The 18,778-nt window shown below is 38.6% G+C and overlaps 1 protein-coding gene across 1 annotated transcript; it reads right to left on the bottom strand.

The window, feature by feature from the left end:
* Positions 1–5,837: 5,837 nt before the first annotated feature.
* Positions 5,838–18,770, bottom strand: LOC136257988 (E3 ubiquitin-protein ligase TRIM71-like). The gene is made up of 2 exons (XM_066051287.1): positions 18,675–18,770; positions 5,838–8,337 (listed from the first exon to the last, which is right to left on the bottom strand). Exon 2 carries the CDS (start codon positions 8,329–8,331, stop codon positions 6,121–6,123), a length of 2,211 nt encoding a protein of 736 aa, XP_065907359.1. The 5' UTR covers positions 8,332–8,337; positions 18,675–18,770; the 3' UTR covers positions 5,838–6,120.
* Between the last annotated feature and the right edge of the window lie 8 nt (positions 18,771–18,778).

Here is an 18,778-nt window from a genome sequence, read left to right as displayed (position 1 = left end):
GCAGTGACGTGACAAGTAACATTAAAATGTTGCTAGCTAGCTTTGTGACTTCACTTTATACCTCAGAGCAGGGCCTGAAAGCAATCTAGTGAGTCTTGCTTGTGGTAGCTTAAATTTTTGACTGGTAGTTGTGAGGATACTGACTTGTCTGGTATATAGCCACACCAGCACAACTTACCTCGGGTATACTTTGATGTATTTCTATTGCTCAAACTGATGCAATACTAGTTGATGCCACACCGATACCAGTGTCTTCAGGCTAAATCTTTGTAGGAGGCATTAGAATGATGCAACAGAAACCTAGGATCTGCCTTGGTTTCCATGTTGCATCATTCTAACACTTCCTACTCAACTTTTATGTTCCCAAGACTCTGGTGTCTAATTGATGCAGAGTGTTGCAACACCACTCTATTTTGCTTAAAGTTCTTTTAATGTGGTAGACGGATATATATACTAACAAAATCACTTTGATGTTGTTATTAAATTGCTGCTCTACTTGGTAATAAGTCAACACGAGTTTACTGTGGTTGGACTGGTGACTGTTTTATGCTCTATTTGGTAGCTTGGTACCAGTATGTACATGCAACTTAGGTGCTCCACTCAAAGGCGTAGGAACGAGTTTCAGAGTGGGAGGGGGGGGGGGGGGGGGCAAAACCAGTTAACCATAAACTGATCAACACCCATGCAGACACACACAGAGAGGTCCCATTGTTACAGCTCCTCTGTACCCAGTTCATACGTGTGTTTATATAATAAAGATGTTGTGAAGTGTGTTATCACTTGCTATAGCCCTACGCCTATACTGCACAGCTATATCTCTTCACTCCCTATCCTGCTAATGGCTGCTATGGTCCTCTACACCTACTGCATGTGTTCGATTCATATATTCATCATGTGAGAAATCATGGTTATGTGAAGGTTTTCTCTTTATGCTACTTCACACTACAAGGATTACAACATTAATAGTTATGTAATTCCACATGACCTAGGTTTCTTAACTCAACTACACAGGTGCTCATGACTGTCACAGAACTACCACAGCTCTTGATATACTGAGTAAAGTATTGTAATGTAAACTGGCATGTACTCTGCAGCTAATCTGTTAGCTAGCTAGCTATAGCTAGTTAGAACCAGGTCAGTTCAGTGGCTAAAATTTGGCTTTTAACAACCTGTAAAATTAAATTGTCATCAGTGCCTGGGGGCTGTGCCGCCAGATCCCTACATCCTGCATCAACTGAAACCCCTTTTGGAAAATCCTAGGCACATCCCTGCTTACGTACCTTATAACACAATGACACAATTCACTTTTACCATACACTAGCTCACCTTTATTACTGATGAGTGCATGGTAGCTATCAAATCCAGGAATTATTCAAAATAATCCACAACTTTGTCTGCACCTCAGTGTGCACTAAAATATAGTGTCCGCCCAAGGTAGATCGCTCAAATCAGTCATCATTAATTTACAACTGTCCTTAACTCTCTATCTGCTGCTAAGGCTCCAGTTGCCAATGTTCATTCTGCTACATTCAAGAGCCATGCATGTCATGAGTTATGTCGTACTCATGTTGATTATTGGGAGTCAAAGTTTAACAGGGGCGGATCCAGACTTTTAAAAAGGGGGGTTCCACTTTGGAATCACAACTTCAGCCAAGCTGTAAGTTGAAGACCAAAAATTAATAATAATAAAAAAGGGTTATCGCCTGCTGACAATAGTTGTCCCTCATTATAGATGCCCTCACCAACTATATTTCCTTATTTATAACTAGATACATAGCTTGCTACACTGCTCCTCTTAAGACTACTGTGACTGCTCTATTAGAGTATCTCGATTTGACTGCTCTATTAGAGTATCTCGAGTAAGAAAGACTCTTTCAAAAGGGGGGTTCCATGGAACCCTTTGAACCCCCCCTGGATCCGCCCCTGTTTAAGACATTAATTGTTCAGAATAAATTTTTAGACATTATTCTGGAGCAAGCTTGTCCTTTATGGAAGAAATTGGCTTCCTGAGAAACAGCTGTCCTTCTTGCTACATGCTGGTTGTGATACTCTGCCAACTTCTATGAACCTGGCTAGGTGGAATATCATTACTTGCCCTAAATGTGCCCTTTGTCAAGCTACCCAGCCCTCAACAAACCATATGTTGACTGGATGTCCTGTTGCTCTTGATCAAGGCAGGTATATATACCTGGAGACATGATTCAGTCCTACAGGTTATCGTTCATGGGTTCCAACAACACTTACCTGACAGTTTTAAACTCTATGCTGACCTTCCAGGATATTTTGGTAGTGTTTTCCCTCCCAGCACTATTCCAACCAATCTTTCCTCCATCCTTAGCAGACCTGACTTGGTTTTAGTTTCCAATAATTCCATCTGTTTGTTTGAACTAACTATTCCCACCAATATCCAGCAACATCTTTTGGCTGCTAGAGCTAGGAAGGAAGACCGGTATAGCTGTTAACAATATGACCTTCAGCTTTCTGGCTTATCTGTCAATCTCATATCCACTGTGATTAGTTGTTTATGCCATTTTATGCCAGACACAGTTGGCAATTTCCCAAGTAGCCAATGCTTGTGAAGTGGCAAAGAAGATCACAAGATCTCTGTTTGAGCAGGCTGCTCGCATTGCTGTCTCCTGCTCATACAGAATTTTTAATTCTAGAGCCTCTTCAGACTGGGATCTATTGGTTTGCCTAAACTGAACTCTTCTGCATGCTATAATTATTACTTTTGTATTGTAATTTAATAGTGTAAGTCTTGCCAGGGCTCCTGTACTGTCCATCCAGTGCTTAGTACCCCTGAGTCTAGACCCCTGTACTTAAGTTGTATTTTGTCTTAACAAAACAAGATGTCTCTCTCTCCTTGATTAGTAACCATACTGCCTTACTGCTTGATCTTCACAAAAAGGTGCTAAAATTGTGATAATAGATGCTAATTCAGAGTATCATGGGAATCAATATCAGCTCACTGATCAACTTAAAAGGGATCCTGGTAAAAGGGACTGCTCTGAGGTGCCAGAAATATAAAGGCATGTTACATTACGTGTAGATGATGATGGTCTAGCTAAATACTCTAATAGAGCAGTCATCAATGCTTGACTTTAGTTGTAACCCCCTGGTGTATGGTTAGAGTAACCATGTACTGAAATCTAGCACTCCAAGTACCTTTGCTAAGAAAGAATTCCAATGACTGATCTAGCAGCCAGCTAGCTCAGTAACTAGTCTAGCTAATTCGGAATAATTGAATTGAATAATCACTCTGGTCCCCTTCCAACTCAGTCTTGGCTAACTAACTGCAAAGCTCTATGGCTTTTATATGCTGAAGGGTGTGTGGCACTTGCAAAGACTGATCATGTGCTAAAAGTGAAGTACATAAGTACATAATGCTCTACTCTGAGATGATGTCTCTCACTGACAACAACTATTAGCAAAGTGGAAATTGAATGACTGGCAATTTCACTTCATTTTTTAAAGATAATATGCATGCAATGAATGCATAGCTACATTTTGGGTAATGCTAATCATATATTACATTAGTACTGTATAGTAGGGATCATGAAAGTTTGCACCTTCCCACAACAAAATTAACATTCATCAAAAGTAACCTCACATAGGTGAAAGAAGCGCAAGTGCTGGGGGAAGGGGTTGAATTTGGCTATAGCTATTTCAAGTAGGGCTAAAACGAATATTCTAAATGAAAGAGAACGAATATTTTTAGTCAAGAACGAATAATAGAATATTCTATATATAGTGTAATACTCTTATACAGTGTATATGTGTTATTTCTTATTATTTGTATTCAATTGTAAAACATCATTAAAATTTGATACAGTATATAGGCAGCTTTTGAAATGAAGTAAAAGTGTCTGATGATGTAGCTACTAGAGGTGTACCGATAAAGATTTTTCAGCTGTATTGATATCTGATTAATTTGTACCTAAAAGAGCTGATACTGATTATATACCGATTAAATTATTGTATATTCGTAAATCAAATAGAACTACAGGTGTAGCTACTACATGATGTATATTCTAATGATTTGTAGCATTGAGAAAAGAGAAGTGATGTAACTTTACTATATTGCACAACTACTTATGGTGGTGTGGCCTCTATTACACAACCCAGACAATTAGGCACCACAAATATTTTACTATGATACATGCTCCCTTGTCCGGATTACTCCGTATTTTGATTAGTTACCAAGATGGCTGCAATATACAGGTGATCACTTTAGTTTTCCTGTAGTGCAGTTTTCTATTCTTAAAGTGCAGCTAACAGCTACTGTTCTGGGTAAGAATACTTTAACACTAATAGCAGTACTCACATGCGCAGTCGTATGGCTTCTCGTAACTTAGCATTTTATAGAATAGTGTAGAGAGGCTTTCTGTTTGTTTGTAGCGAGCAAAAAGGCTTTTGATAGCTGGCCATGCAAACTAATAGATTCATAGAGCGTTTGTGCCCATTATTACTGAATATGGAAGGCAAATCAGCAACCGATCGCGATCTGATCACCCTCGCGATCACCAATCCGATTATTGGTACATCTCTAGTCCAATGTCTGATGTTGTAGAGACTGACAGAGATTCCTCATTACTAGTGTCCACCATCTTTACTGTAATTTCGATGTTTCGAATTCAATAATTCCTTCGAACGAAGTCGAATCGAATACGAATTCGAATATTCGGTATATTCGTTTTAGCCCTAATTTCAAGTCATCTCTTCAGTACTAAACTGTCTACTTACCACCAACATTTCAGATTACTTTATACTTCACCTTTCTATTCAGTCAGCAATCCATGAAGAATTTGTAAAACTATCAGCTTGCACAGTGACATTTCAGATCGATGATTCTAGCAAGTGCCTCTAAAATAGTTTTTTTGTAGTGTTTGTGGCTGACATGAAAGTAATTGAATGTGCTGTTCAGTTGGAATGTTTCAAGCATGTTTTCACTACTAACAACACTCTGAAATCCGATCTCAGAGCATTAGTTTCCAGCCCCCAGACCACCTTAGTCAAAGTATACTTTGCTTGCTCGACTTTTAATATACATCATTGTCTGCCCTCCTCCCCCTCCCACACACACTGCACAAAGTGCTTGCTACGCCTATGCTTCACAATGCCATGACTCAACTCACTCAACCCAAACATTCAGCCAGACTGATGCTTTTTGGTATATCACAGTGCATGCAAATGATACAATGCACACATCATAATATTATCATACTTGTGGACTTGTCCTTTATCTGTGTCTAGTTTGTTTTGGTGACAGATCAAGGTGTCAATTAGTTTGCAGTACAGTAACCAGCTGTCTATTCCAGTAACCTTTTAGGGCCAAAATTTACTGATAAGCAGGAGCGTGTGACTGCATTACACAGCTGTGCACAAATATTGTTATTATATAGAATGGTCAGTTTAAACAACTCATCTATAGCTATAGGTGACCTGCTTATGCAGTTATATTTGTCACTGTAGCGTACCTATGGTTCATAGCCATACATGTAGAGCAATATTTATTCTATGATTTAATTTTGTATTGGCTTTTGCATAAGAATTAATATTGATTTTAACAGTAGAAATTGTCTGAAACTTTAACTATGCAGCCAACAGTACAATGGAGCAAGCAGAATGATTCTAGGCTATAAAGCATCTTTACATTGGTATGTGGCCAGCTCCAATTGAGGGGCAGAAAAATAATAAGCAGGCACAGCTACATACGTTATGTATAATTATTAGTATGTGGTCTTGGGTGCATGTTTTGTTGTACAGTCTCGTAGTGAGTCTTACAGTTGCAGTTGGTGCCATTCTTTCCTTTGTATGTTACAGAAGTACACTGATGATGAAAGTGTAAAATACCATTATAACCAAACATCCAAATATAGGCTGACAATAATGTGATGTATACAAATCATTACAATATTATGTAGTGTAGTGTTGTACAAGATGGTAACTATAACAACCAGAGTAAATCACACATAAAGGTAACCTAGCTACAAAAATTGGAGCATTATAACCACAAACAATAAACAAAAATAAAATGAAATAACTACTAATACAATTATCATCAAAAACAACAGTGTTAGTGTTACACTACTAGTGTATAGTTTACATAGTCACTTCACTTCAGTTGGTAAAGATCTGAATTCTTTTGTTACTCCAATCACTAACATAGATGCTACCAATAGGACTAAGAGCTATAGAATAAGGACTACTAAACTGACCACTAGCACATCCCTTGGATCCAAAGCAATGAATAAAATTACCAACACGGTCAAAGACAGACACACGATGATTATTGTCACTAACTAAGATGAAGCCATTCACATCAGTGGCAAGACCAAGTGGACTATACAACTGACCCCTATTAGATCCTTGTGTACCAAACTTGCCTACATAATGACCATCAAGAGTAAAAGTGACTATGCAGTGATGAAAAAGGTCAGCAACAAGCAACTGATTATTGACATTAACTGCTACATCATAGGGACTACCTAACTGATCAGAACCAAAAGCGATGCAAAACTGACCATTGTACTGGAACACTGATATACGATGGTTACCATTATCAGCAACATATACCCTACCATTATGTGTTGTGATACCATATGGAGACTTTAGTTGACCATCACCTGAACCACGACCTCCAAACTGTAACAAGTAGTTACCATTGACATCAAACTTCTGGACCCTGTGGTTACCAGTATCAACCACATACAAGTGATTGTCATTGTCAAATGAAATACCACGAGGAGAACTGACTTGACTACTATTAATACCAAACCTACCAAACTTCCTAACCAACTTATCCTGACCATTAAATACATACACACAATGGTTGGACCAGTCAGTTACTGCCCACACTCCATTCCTACCAAATGCAATCCCAAAGGGTTGCCCCATGCTACCATCATTGTGTACTATTTTGCTAGGAAGGCTAAGCGTTTGGTAATTCCTAACTACAACAATGCTGTAGGGACTTCCCCTAATTTCCTGACCATTTATGGACACATGTAACTTTGCCTCTCCAACTTGTTCACCTACAAATGAAGCCACATAACTACCATCATTGCTATCCCTCACCTCCCCAACAGTCACATTGCCTGTAAATGATTTTAACTGGACAAATACCTTGTGACCTCCTGTGGAACAATGATCTCCATTGCTATCCTTGGTGATGATGGTGACTTCTACCTTTTTACCTACAATGATGGATTGTGGAAGATCAACTACCTCAGATGAACAGAGATCTGCAGGAGCAGAGAAAGAACCAAATTGTGGAAAAGGATCTTTACTAGGTATAAACTCCATTGACGCCAATTGTACAGGATGTTTGCTCAATTTCTTGTACTTCTCAGTTAGTTGCTGTATACGATCAACCACTTGTTTCTCTGCATACAATGCTTCTTGGTCAGAACTCTTCTCTAGAGCATCATTCAGTTTCTTAATGCTCACAAGTTCAGCTTGTGCTGAATCCACTTCATCAAGTTGTGCTGTAAGTGCCTTCTCTTTCTGTGACACTGTGTCATGTACTTGTTGCTTTACTTGACCTTTCTGCTCCATCAGCTTTTCAACCAGTTCATTATAATGTTGATCAACTTGCTTGTTCACTTCTTCACCTTGTTTTCTTATCTTCTTCATCATCTTGTTGATGTTGTTGTATACACCAGGCAGATCTTGGATCATTCCTTCTATTGGAGCGGTGACCTTTTTTAACTGAGACCGGTGCTTACTAGCTATCTTGTACACAGTGTCGTGATCATGGCCATTGTGATCTTTCATTGTACAATACATACACACCAGTTCATCACATGTCTCACAGTAGTGCTTCAGTTCATAATCATGTTCCTTACAAAGTGGGATCTTCACCTTAGCTTGGATGGCTGGTGTATCTTTGTTTGATCTCAGATCAGCAAATGCTACATCAGCAAATGGTACAACTCCATGACCACGATATCTCTTGTTACGCCTGTGGTTGTCATTACAAGCATTGCACAGAAAAGAATTGCAGTCAGGACAAAATGACACCACAGGATCATCCTCTTCACATTCATCACAATTGACTTGCTCTTCCGCGGCCACTTTCTTCTTCAGAATTAAATCATCAACTAGTCGGTTGATGAAGAAATTGGTAGTAAATTCCTTCACTCCTCCTGCAGGAACCTTAGCTTCCTTCCTGCACTCAGGACAGATGATCTTGGATTGTACCTGCATCTTCTCCAGACATCCTTCACAGTAGGAATGATAACAAGGCAGATACTTGGGGTTGTTGAACAGTTGATAACAGACTGGACAACTTAAATTATTTTGAGCTTTCTTCACCTCCACTGCTGACATTGTTCACTATAATGTGAAGAATAACAAAATATTACACACATGATAACAGTAAACAGATTACATAAGTAGCAACTCAAATGATACAATAATATACTGTGGCTTTACTGCACACACTAAGCTATTACTTATTATGAACACAAGTGATAGCTAATAATTCATACTATCACACCGCAGGGTATAGTAAGGATCATGAAGGGTTGCAGTTTTTCAGCCATATTTTTCAGCTTGGCATGCAGCACAAAAATGTCAAGCAACTCTAGATGCCTTCAAAAAAATGGTGGAATCTTATTCAACTAAATTTCTACTGACTCACTTTTGCCTTCAGCCAAGCAAAACTTGACTACAGTTAATGCTATGGCCTGATGCCACTTAAGCCAAATACATGCTGTAGCTTTTTTCACATACCGCAGCAAGTATAATGCATACATCATGGACTTTCCTTTGTCTTCCTTACTCTTTCCATTACCACACAGGTGTTGATTCATAGAATCACAAGTTATCGACAAGCTATATAACTGAATTGGAATTAAAATACAAGGCAATATTCCTTGTCAATACATTTTATTGCTATGATCCCTACTCGAGTTTAACATTCCAATTTTTCCTCGTACTTGTACAATAATAATTACTGTGTACCAACAAAGCAAAAAAGTGTATCAAAAACAACCAGCTAGGCAGCAAAGTTACAAAATACTTTGTGGGTTATAATTTGTAATTTCTCAGTGTAATATCAAGACACACGGTATGTCGTGTGGCCCAAGAAGCGGCGCACCACATCGATAGTATATTTACAGGAAGAAAGAAAACGTGGTTTTCACACCTTTGTAGCTCCATGATCCCTTATCCGATTGGAACTAGTTTCACTACAGAGGTGCCTGCCAGGTAGGCCACGCTACATACCACAAATCTCCCTAGCTGTTTCTGAGATATGAGTGGCCAAAGTTTCATTTTAATTTCTTGGTTTTTTTTTTTCTTCGTCGTAGGGGGGCTACGGGGGCTTCGATTTCTTTTCGCACACTTTGCAAAAGTTGCTATAAAACACAAATTTGTAACTCCATTGTATCGATATTTGAGAGCGTATAAAGGTACATTTGCGTACCAAGTTTGCTATGAATCTGATAAATATCCAAGGAGTTATGAGCATTTATTCACATAAAAAAGATGAAATTTTTGTCACGGCTACAGGGTAAACCGAGTTGAGGAATAATTTGAAAATTCGTGTGTACATAGGCTAATCATCGTAGGAGTGCCTTTTGGTGGTTAGAACAGCAAAAGACTTACAGCTACAAAGTTATAAAGCAAAAATCGAGCAAGTGTAAAATCATGGGATCGAGATACTCTAATAGAGCAGTCACTGGGAGGCAAAAAAAGGTGCATAAAAATGTCGGGGAAAAAAATGAACTGATCATGACCAGAGTTCGAACCAAGGACCTCCATACCTAATGCCTGCATCCTTAACCACTGAACCACTGCTATCTCGGCTGAACACTTCACTTAATTTCTACCTTATAAATAAAAATTCTAGCTTAGTAAGTAAAAGTGATCTACCAGTAGAAAATCTAGATTGTTCTAGAACATTCTATGTGTGTTCTATTAGATGATTTCAGCGAAAGCAAAAACGTGCGCTCTATTAGAGTATTAGCACCATACTATTGTTGCAACACTTTGAGGCTCAATCTAGTAGCTATTTCATCAAATCAGAGCCAATTTCGTATCGATCAGTGGTATATAACTTAGTTTCGCCCCCAGGCGTCTTTGAGCAGACTAGTATGACCGACTCACACCAATCATCATCACAATCATCATAATAAGTGCTATGCTAGCAAAACTTGTGATACAACAGCCTGGAAATCATATCCCAGTAAAAAGGTGCAGAATTTGGTTTTTGAAAATACAAAAAGAAAAAAAAAGCCTGGGTGAAAAAAGCCTTTTTCACCCAAAAAGCCTGGGTGAAAAAAGTTGTGAAATCAAAAGTGGCAGCCAAGAAATGGCTGCAATGATGTTAATGCTAATAAATTTAACAATGCCTGTGTGGACCCAGGCTTTTGAGGGCCACACTCTTTTTTTACAGCTTGGCTGTTTTTAAGTGGATTCCATCTACACAAATAAATAGTTTGGCTACAAGACAACAGATCGTAAGAAGCAGCTAGAGTTAAAACTGGATCAGGTTTGCTGACCATAGATGAGTAATTGACCCAAATAGCAATCTGTGTATGAATGGTTGACTCGCTGCAATTAAGACAAAGGCAATAAAAGATAAAAGAAAAGACAAGGCGCAGAGGGCCTACACTTGTCGGAACCCCAAAAGGCACATCCCACTGGTGAGTTTGTTATTGTAGCTTAAAATGGTGACCGTACACTGCTATGTTTGACCTCTAGCCTTGCAACTGTGATCAGGCAGGCAGGCAAGCAGGCAGGCAGGCAGGCAGGCAGGCAGGCAGGCAGGCAGGCAGGCAGGCAGGCAGGCAGGCAGGCAGGCAGGCAGGCAGGCAGGCAGGCAGGCAGGCAGGCAGGCAGGCAGGCAGGCAGGCAGGCAGGCAGGCAGGCAGGCAGGCAGGCAGGCAGGCAGGCAGGCAGGCAGGCAGGCAGGCAGGCAGGCAGGCAGGCAGGCAGGCAGGCAGGCAGGCAGGCAGGCAGGCAGGCAGGCAGGCAGGCAGGCAGGCAGGCAGGCAGACTAAAATTCAAGTTTTGGCAATTATTTTACAATTCTATATCCAGCTACCTGTATGTGTTTTGTTATATTTAATGCTGTAGTATGTATTATATGGACTAGTACTATTTCGTAAAGGTGATTTTCATCACATAAAATGTCCCTAGGATGATTTTTGAAGGCAGGATTTAAGGCGGCGTGCGAAAGTTTCACCGCAATCCCTATTTAAATGGTACAACAGTACCGTTTGATATTAGGGATCATGACGGTTTGCACTACCTCACACAATGTATTGACCGGAAACAGCCTCACAATAGTGATTGTAAGTCCACTACTATATCTGCAGGTATGGTTGGCCTCCCTTGTTTAATTTCTATGATCCCTAAAATTTCATAATTTTTCCTTATATACGTTTGCTTAATGTTTCATCTGAATACACACTCGAATTAGTGAAAAATGTGAAGTAGCCATTATGCTTTGTTTTTCATTTTCAGCTACAAACAAAGAACATTATGAGAAGGACCTCTATAATCAATCCAGTCACTACAGAAATACAGACAAATTCGGATACAAATGTACATAGGGGAGCCATATTACACTCTACTACAAACTGACACCTTGCGCTGTCAGAAAGAAGAAACAAGACACAAAGACAAAGGTAAAAGTCCATGATGCATACACTATACATACTATGGCATACCAAAAGGGACTTGTTGGATTGAAGTCACATCTAACAGTGAAAAAATCAAAACCCTTACCCTCAGCCACCATCGAGTAATGCTTGTCAGAAGATACCATAGACTCTGGTTATTGGGTGCACATTGCTTAATTAAGCGCATATGGCACACTTGCACTAGACACTTCCTGTTAAGCGTATATAGTTGAAACCACTCCTGTACTATGCAGACCAATAGAACAAGCCAGAAGTATCACAGTACACTTAATACTTCACCAGGCATATGTCTAGCAGATACTTCATTTTTAAAACATACTAGTTTAGTTTTTTTGTTTAAGCATACAGATAGTTATCAATGTGTGACTGTTCTATTAGGGTGACTGCTGCATTAGAGTATCTTGAACCAGCCTAAAGGTGTGTGCTTGCCCTTAAAGGGATGTGGTTATCATGGTCTTGATCAAAATTGATAAATCAATAATGGATGTAGAATAAAGAATGGGTATAATCTTGTGACCTATCATGAAGATACATGTATCTAGTACCTCTGTACATAAGCATAGTCTAAGCACCTTAAATAATTTTGTGACGTCTATTAGTGCTGCTCAAAGAAAGTGATGACATGGAAAATTGACACTTCAATATGGTTTCATTGAATGAAGATGACAAGCAGTCTATTGAAGATAAAAGAAATAACAGGTGCAGAGGGTACACACTCGTCAGAACCCCCAAAAGGCACATCCCACTGTTATTGTGGTATAAAATTGTGGATGCTGCTTCATTTGGCCTCTAGGCTTGTGACCATGGTCAGTGAGTGAGTGAAGCACATGAAATTTCGAGTTTTGACGATTTTAAAAAAATTCTATATCCAACTGCTTGTGTTGTCTTATTTTAATTCTACAGCACATCTTCTCTATACAATTACAACTATATAAGAAAACTCTGACAATAAAATAGTATTCTTTGTACAGCTGTGCATGTACAACCCAGTTTGGGAAAACCAGTCTTATTGCCTATTTAAAAGTATTAAGAAATTCCGGTTTTAAGTATTAAATGTGTTGTAGCTTGCCGATGGTTGAAGCTTTGTGTACCAAATTTTCACACATATTACACAAATTCCTTACCTTCCAGAGCATTCACTATGCAAGTAGCAAACAGTTAAGTTTCCCACCATTTTAGATAGTTTTAAAACCATGGTTAACTATATCAGGTCAGCTCCAAAAGGGTAGGGAGGCAAGGGTCCAGAAGGAGGGCAAGAGGTTGTTTTAATAAAAGGCGTAGGGATGAATTAGGGGCCATTAAAAAAAAATCGAAAAGAAAGGCGTAGGGATGAATTAGGCCAAGTCGGATCTCAAAATTGGCTAAAATGAAAGGAAATTCATAGCAGAGGTCTTTATTCAACACCACAGAGCTGTATAGCCACATATAGCCATCCTCACACTGACCAGAGCTCCATTAAGGCCCCACACCAATTTTAAGGATTGCCACTGGGCTTGGGAAAAGCAGTAGACCACACAAGTTTAGCTGATTTTGATTGTGAAAATAGACATGTAGCTTTGTGTTCTTGGTGAAAAATCAACCTGTTGACATGGGTGAAAAGACCAGTTTCCTTAAACTGGGTCACAAATGGCATGTTCGATGGTTTGTTGAATGCATCAAGAAAATAAATTTCTTGGGGGCAGAAAGTACCACATAGAGGTAAACTTTGGCAAATAACCTTGGGCAAATTGAAGCTCAATCTTTAGCTATAAAAGATGCTAATTTAAAGCACTATGAGGAATTGGTGGGTTAAATTTTTGAGAATTTGTAGTAAATTGCCAAATTTTACCATAGTTTTTATGGGGTGCCATTTGTGTCAAAACTCCACTTTTTTTAGACATTGTATTTTTCATGGTTATTTACATACATTTTATGGTTATTTACAAATAACTGTAGAATATGCATGGTTATTTATGAAAAGCATGGTTATTTACAAAAGCATGGTGATTTATGAAAAGCATGGTTATTTACGAAAAACATGGTTATTTACGAAAAACATGGTTATTTACAAAAGCATGGTTATTTACAAAAAACATGGTTATTTACAAAAGCATGGTTATTTACAAAAGCATGGTTATTTACAAAAGCATGGTTATTTACAAAAACATGGTTATTTACAAAAGCATGGTTATTTATGAAAAGAATGGTTATTTACAAAAGCATGGTTACTTACGAAAAGCATAGTTACTAGTTTTCGTGCGATATCGATACTACAAACTGGCAGTTATATATATCGATAACTTAGTTAATAACGGTGTGTATAGATTAGCACCGAATGCAGTCTATAACCTAGCGTTCCCTTGGCGCGGGCTAGCTAGCTGTCTGTAACATTGTTAGTTTCAGTCTGGTGCAAATACATTAAGCGCGGGATTGGCATACGCCGAAACTGATGGCCAATGGACTACATTCAGTTAGGAAATGTTTTGCTGGAAGCATGCATGGAAGGACTGGATACTTTTTAGCTTTGATTTCTTCATACTTAGCTAATTAACAATGACAATAATAAAGGGGTGGGTGCTGCCATACTACTCTATACCAGTCTCAGCTACACGGCACCAAGTAGCATAGCTAATGAAGTGATTTAGTGACCCCTGGCTAGACAGCTATATATATAACTTAGCTATACGTAACTACCTACAATTTTACCTTTGATCACCGTTGTCATCGTCATCATCCATAGCCGTGATGAAGCCTCTTCTCTCCAGTTCTTACATACATGCTTCCAGCAAGCATTTCCCAACTGACTCTTAACTGAATGTAGTCCACTGGCCATCAGTTTCGGTTCCGGTATGCGGATCCGCTTAGTGAATTTGCACCATACTGACACTAACAATATTACAGACAGCTAGCTAGCCCACGCCGGGGAACGCTAGTTACAGACTGCATCCGGTGCAAATACATACGCACCGTTATTAACTAAGTTATCAATATATATAACTGCCAGTTTGTAGTATCGATATTGCACGAAAAACTTAGTAACTATGCTTTTCGTAAGTAACCATGCAGTTCATAAATAACCATGCTTTTGTAAATAACCATGCTTTTCATAAATAACCATGCTTTTGTAAATAACCATGCTTTTCGTAAATAACCATGCTTTTGTAAATAACCATGCTTTTCGTAAATAACCAAGCTTTTCGTAAATAACCATGCTTTTGTAAATAACCATGCTTTTCGTAAATAACCAAGCTTTTCATAAACAACCATGATTTTGTAAATAGCCATGCATATTCTACAGTTATTTGTAAATAATCATGAAACGTACGTAAATAACCATGAAAAACACAATGTCTAAAAAAAGTGGAGTTTTGACACAAATGGCACTCCATAAGTTTTCTCCTGCAAAAGTTTCCCTGTATATGATATTTAACACAATATACCAGAGGAGTAGAATTTTGGAGGCACTAAACTTTAACTTTCACATAACAAAAACTTTTGTTTTACAAGCAATATGTAATTGAAAAGCTATCATCACACAGACGTTACAGTAGGTTGCACAGTGAACACAAAAGTATTGAAGCTTATGGACACACACATACCAACACAAACAGGATCACACTCCTTACATCACTTTGTGGTGTAACTATCTAGTCATTCTAGTCAATGACACACTAAAGCATATTTTACTGTAGCAGATAAACTTCAAAATTATGATTGCATTTTAATCTTCACTTAGACCTTTCAAGAGGTATGAACTAGAACCACAGAACATATTATACAAGTAAGGGAGGTATCATGTCTACAAAGAAACTTGGAGGGGAAACGATATTGTTTTGCACATGAGAACTGAAATATTTCTACAATAAATTTGCCATCACAGTTATGAACTGATGGAATGCAGAGGACTTGATGAACCATAACATACCAGTGTATATGTCTCTACATACTTCACAGTATGAGGTCTCACATAAATGTTCACAATCAAATCATGGTATCTATACCAGATATATGTACATAGTAGCTTTATATTCAAAGAGCTAAATATTCATAGAAGTGTACTCTTCAAATAATTTTAAACTTAAATTCCTATAAAGTGGACTTTAAAGGATATGTTAACAAGAAACAGGTGGTATTGTGTGCACATGATGACCAAAAATTCCCATAAAATATTATGGCCAAAAATACATTAGTGGTTAGACAAGTTGACTCATAGAGGTAAGATGGTATGCAACCACAACACTAAGCAGGGATGATAGGTTCCCTCAGATAAATGGGAAAGAAAGGCAGATACATGGTCCTTATCCAAATCCACCAGCCTCTCCTCCCCAGACATGTCCTTGTTCTTTTACTGCTTCCAGTACTGGGTGTTTATCATTGAACACTCAGCTAGGCAATACTACACATTTTCGAAGTGTCAGAAAATGCACAAATTTGGTAAGCTTTATTAATATGCAGAACTGCTATCCTTGCCTTTGGGACAGTAGTACCACTAGGTAGCCCTTGATGCACTAATTGCACATACCAAGTGTGGATGATATCACCAGTCATACAGTCACATTATGAATGAATGAGTGACAATTTTTAAAAAAGCATTTGTGTTACATAAAATTGTAACACAAATGCAGACACCACTGCTTATTTTAAGGTGTGCATGAAGCCACAGAATTCACATTCTTAGTGCTGATAATGGGCTTCCTGTGTGGTATAGTAGAAGTGTAGTTACCATTATCTAAGTCCTATACTTTTCTATGCCATTTTTCATCATGAAAGCGCATGTTTGCCACACCTTAATGCTGATAAAACAGGGTAAGTAGACAGTAACCAGCATCTGTAAATTCACATATTTTGATGGTGTGTATCATAAATAGTGTGATCCATTGTGCAAAACCCAGCCATTTTCACACATTCCTTGAATTTCCTTCTATTGCTTTTCTGTAGTCTATAATAACAAAGGAGTGGACAGCTAAAGTTTCAGCCTTTTGTGATGAATAGTCTTGTAATAGGAAGGCAAGAGGCTGTTTTAAAAAATTGAAAAGGAAGGTGTAAGGATGAAATTCAGGTCTCAAAACTGGCTAAAATGAAAGAAATTACACAGCAGAGGTCTTTATTCAACACCATGGAGCTGTACAGCCACATAGAGCCATCCCCAGGCTGACCAGTGCTCTGTTAAGGCCCCACACTGCAAGTACAGATCACCACTGGGTTTGGGAAAAGCACCCAGTAAAAGCAGACCACTGAAGTCAAGCTGATTTTGACTGTGAAATTAGATTATTTTATTCATGCAGTTTTGTGTTCTTAGTAAAAAATCAAATCTACTGCCATGGGTGATAAGACTGGTTTTCCCAGACTGGGTCACAAATAAGCTCTCTTAACTCACATACTGTATGCTATGTGAACACAAAACAATGGCTTTTTACTTCCCATAAACAGGGGTATATAAATTTGAACTTTGTTTCAGTGCATATACCAAAGTGATTAGAAAGTGCGTGACGACAACCTTGACGACAACCTTGTTTAATGCATCATAAACAAATTGAAAGTCAAGCAATAGTCATCAGCACACTAATCTAGCATAGGCTGACTTGCAAAAAAATTTGGCCACATGACCTTATCCCCACCTGCACCACCATGTTTCTTATCAAATCAAGGATTTTGTGCCATTGGTAGCTAAGTGTAGCCATCCACTACAGAGTACAATTTGAAGTTGGTAACTAGCTAGGAACAGTTCAAGAAAACCGTTCTGGGTATTTTATATTAGCTTGCTAGTTCAGCTACTCTATACAGTTGACAAAATATTTTAATAAAATAAAAATCAGCCCTCCCACACTGGTATTTTGATTATTGAAGGATAAGAAACTACCGTAAATGGTAATACTAATAGACTCTTTCCAAAAATATGTCATCACTTAGCAACACCTTTCTGACATTTTGATTGGAGCCAACTTAACTGTCAATAATCACAATTACGCTATATAGAAATACAGTGGTGAAAACAGCTTGAGCAGAGTAGTATTGTTGAAGGATAGGCCATAGAAGTCTTCAAGGTTGCAAATTAGTGTGCTGGTTAGAGGCAGGTGGTTATCAGGGTTGAACAAGGTGTGAAACATCACAACACTAATTTCCTTGCCTGCCCATACAAGAAGCTACTATATAGCATTTTAGTCTGGTGATCATTAGTACTGCATTGGTGATAGCAACTGTAACAGAGGCTGACCTCCCACATACTATTTTGTACAGGCAGACAAGAAAATTAGTGTTGTATTACACACCTTGTTCAACCCTGATAACTACCTGCCTCTAACCAGAACACTACTTAGCAACCTTAGAAGACTTTTATGGCCTGTCTTTCAACAATACTACTTTGCTTGAGCTATTGTGTAGTGCAATCGTGATTAGGCCACTCCTAGAAAATTCATTGTTTCCCATTTCCCACCCGCATACAAATTCTCTTCCCACATGGTCATTCATTATTGCTGTCAACTGAACATTTTATTCATTTTTTATCCTGTAATTGTATAGCAGTAACTAGTTTAGCATTCAGAAAGCCAATTTAGCTAGTTTTTCACTGTTCAGGTTCTTAGTTTACTGTATTCTAAGTTAGTTATGAATTTCGAAAATTAGTGGAAATATCTATAGCTAATGAATAATGAACCGCCCGCCCACATGTATTTTTGGAGTCAATGAAATGGGAAACAAGGAATTTTCTTGGAGTGGCCTTATTGACAGTAGTCCCAATCGGTATTTTTGGAAAGAGTCTATCATGGCGACAAATGCCGAGGACTAAGCCTTCATTTCCGGTCCGGCACAGTTCACTCACTTTCCGGCGTGCAGATAAAAACTACACCACACAACATGTAGACTCAGCTAGATCATCACAAAAGTATAGTGTCTGTGTCCCGTAAAACGCAAGCGCGCGATGAAACAAAATCGGCCACCGAATCAGCTCGACTTTCCCGCCGGTCGGACTTTCCAGCCGCAGGCACCAAAACGTGTAGCTAGTAATCTTGCTAGTCATACATGTGACACACACTATACACTTACATGAAGTACACTTTTCGCAAGGTAGCCGAAACTTGTCTTAAATCAGGAACAGTTTCTCCGTGTGACTGCCAGCACCCTTCGTATTACACTAATAACATCAAAGC

The sequence above is a fragment of the Dysidea avara genome, chromosome 6 (genome assembly GCF_963678975.1).
Source record: "Dysidea avara chromosome 6, odDysAvar1.4, whole genome shotgun sequence".
Lineage (NCBI taxonomy): Eukaryota > Metazoa > Porifera > Demospongiae > Dictyoceratida > Dysideidae > Dysidea > Dysidea avara.
Note: the sequence above shows the minus strand (reverse complement) of the source record. Positions and strands in the feature narration are given on the sequence as shown.

What these genes read in the sequence shown, in the direction of transcription:
- LOC136257988 (XM_066051287.1), bottom strand. Translation starts at nt 8,331, where the DNA reads ATGTCAGCAGTGGAGGTGAAGAAAGCTCAAAATAATTTAAGTTGTCCA.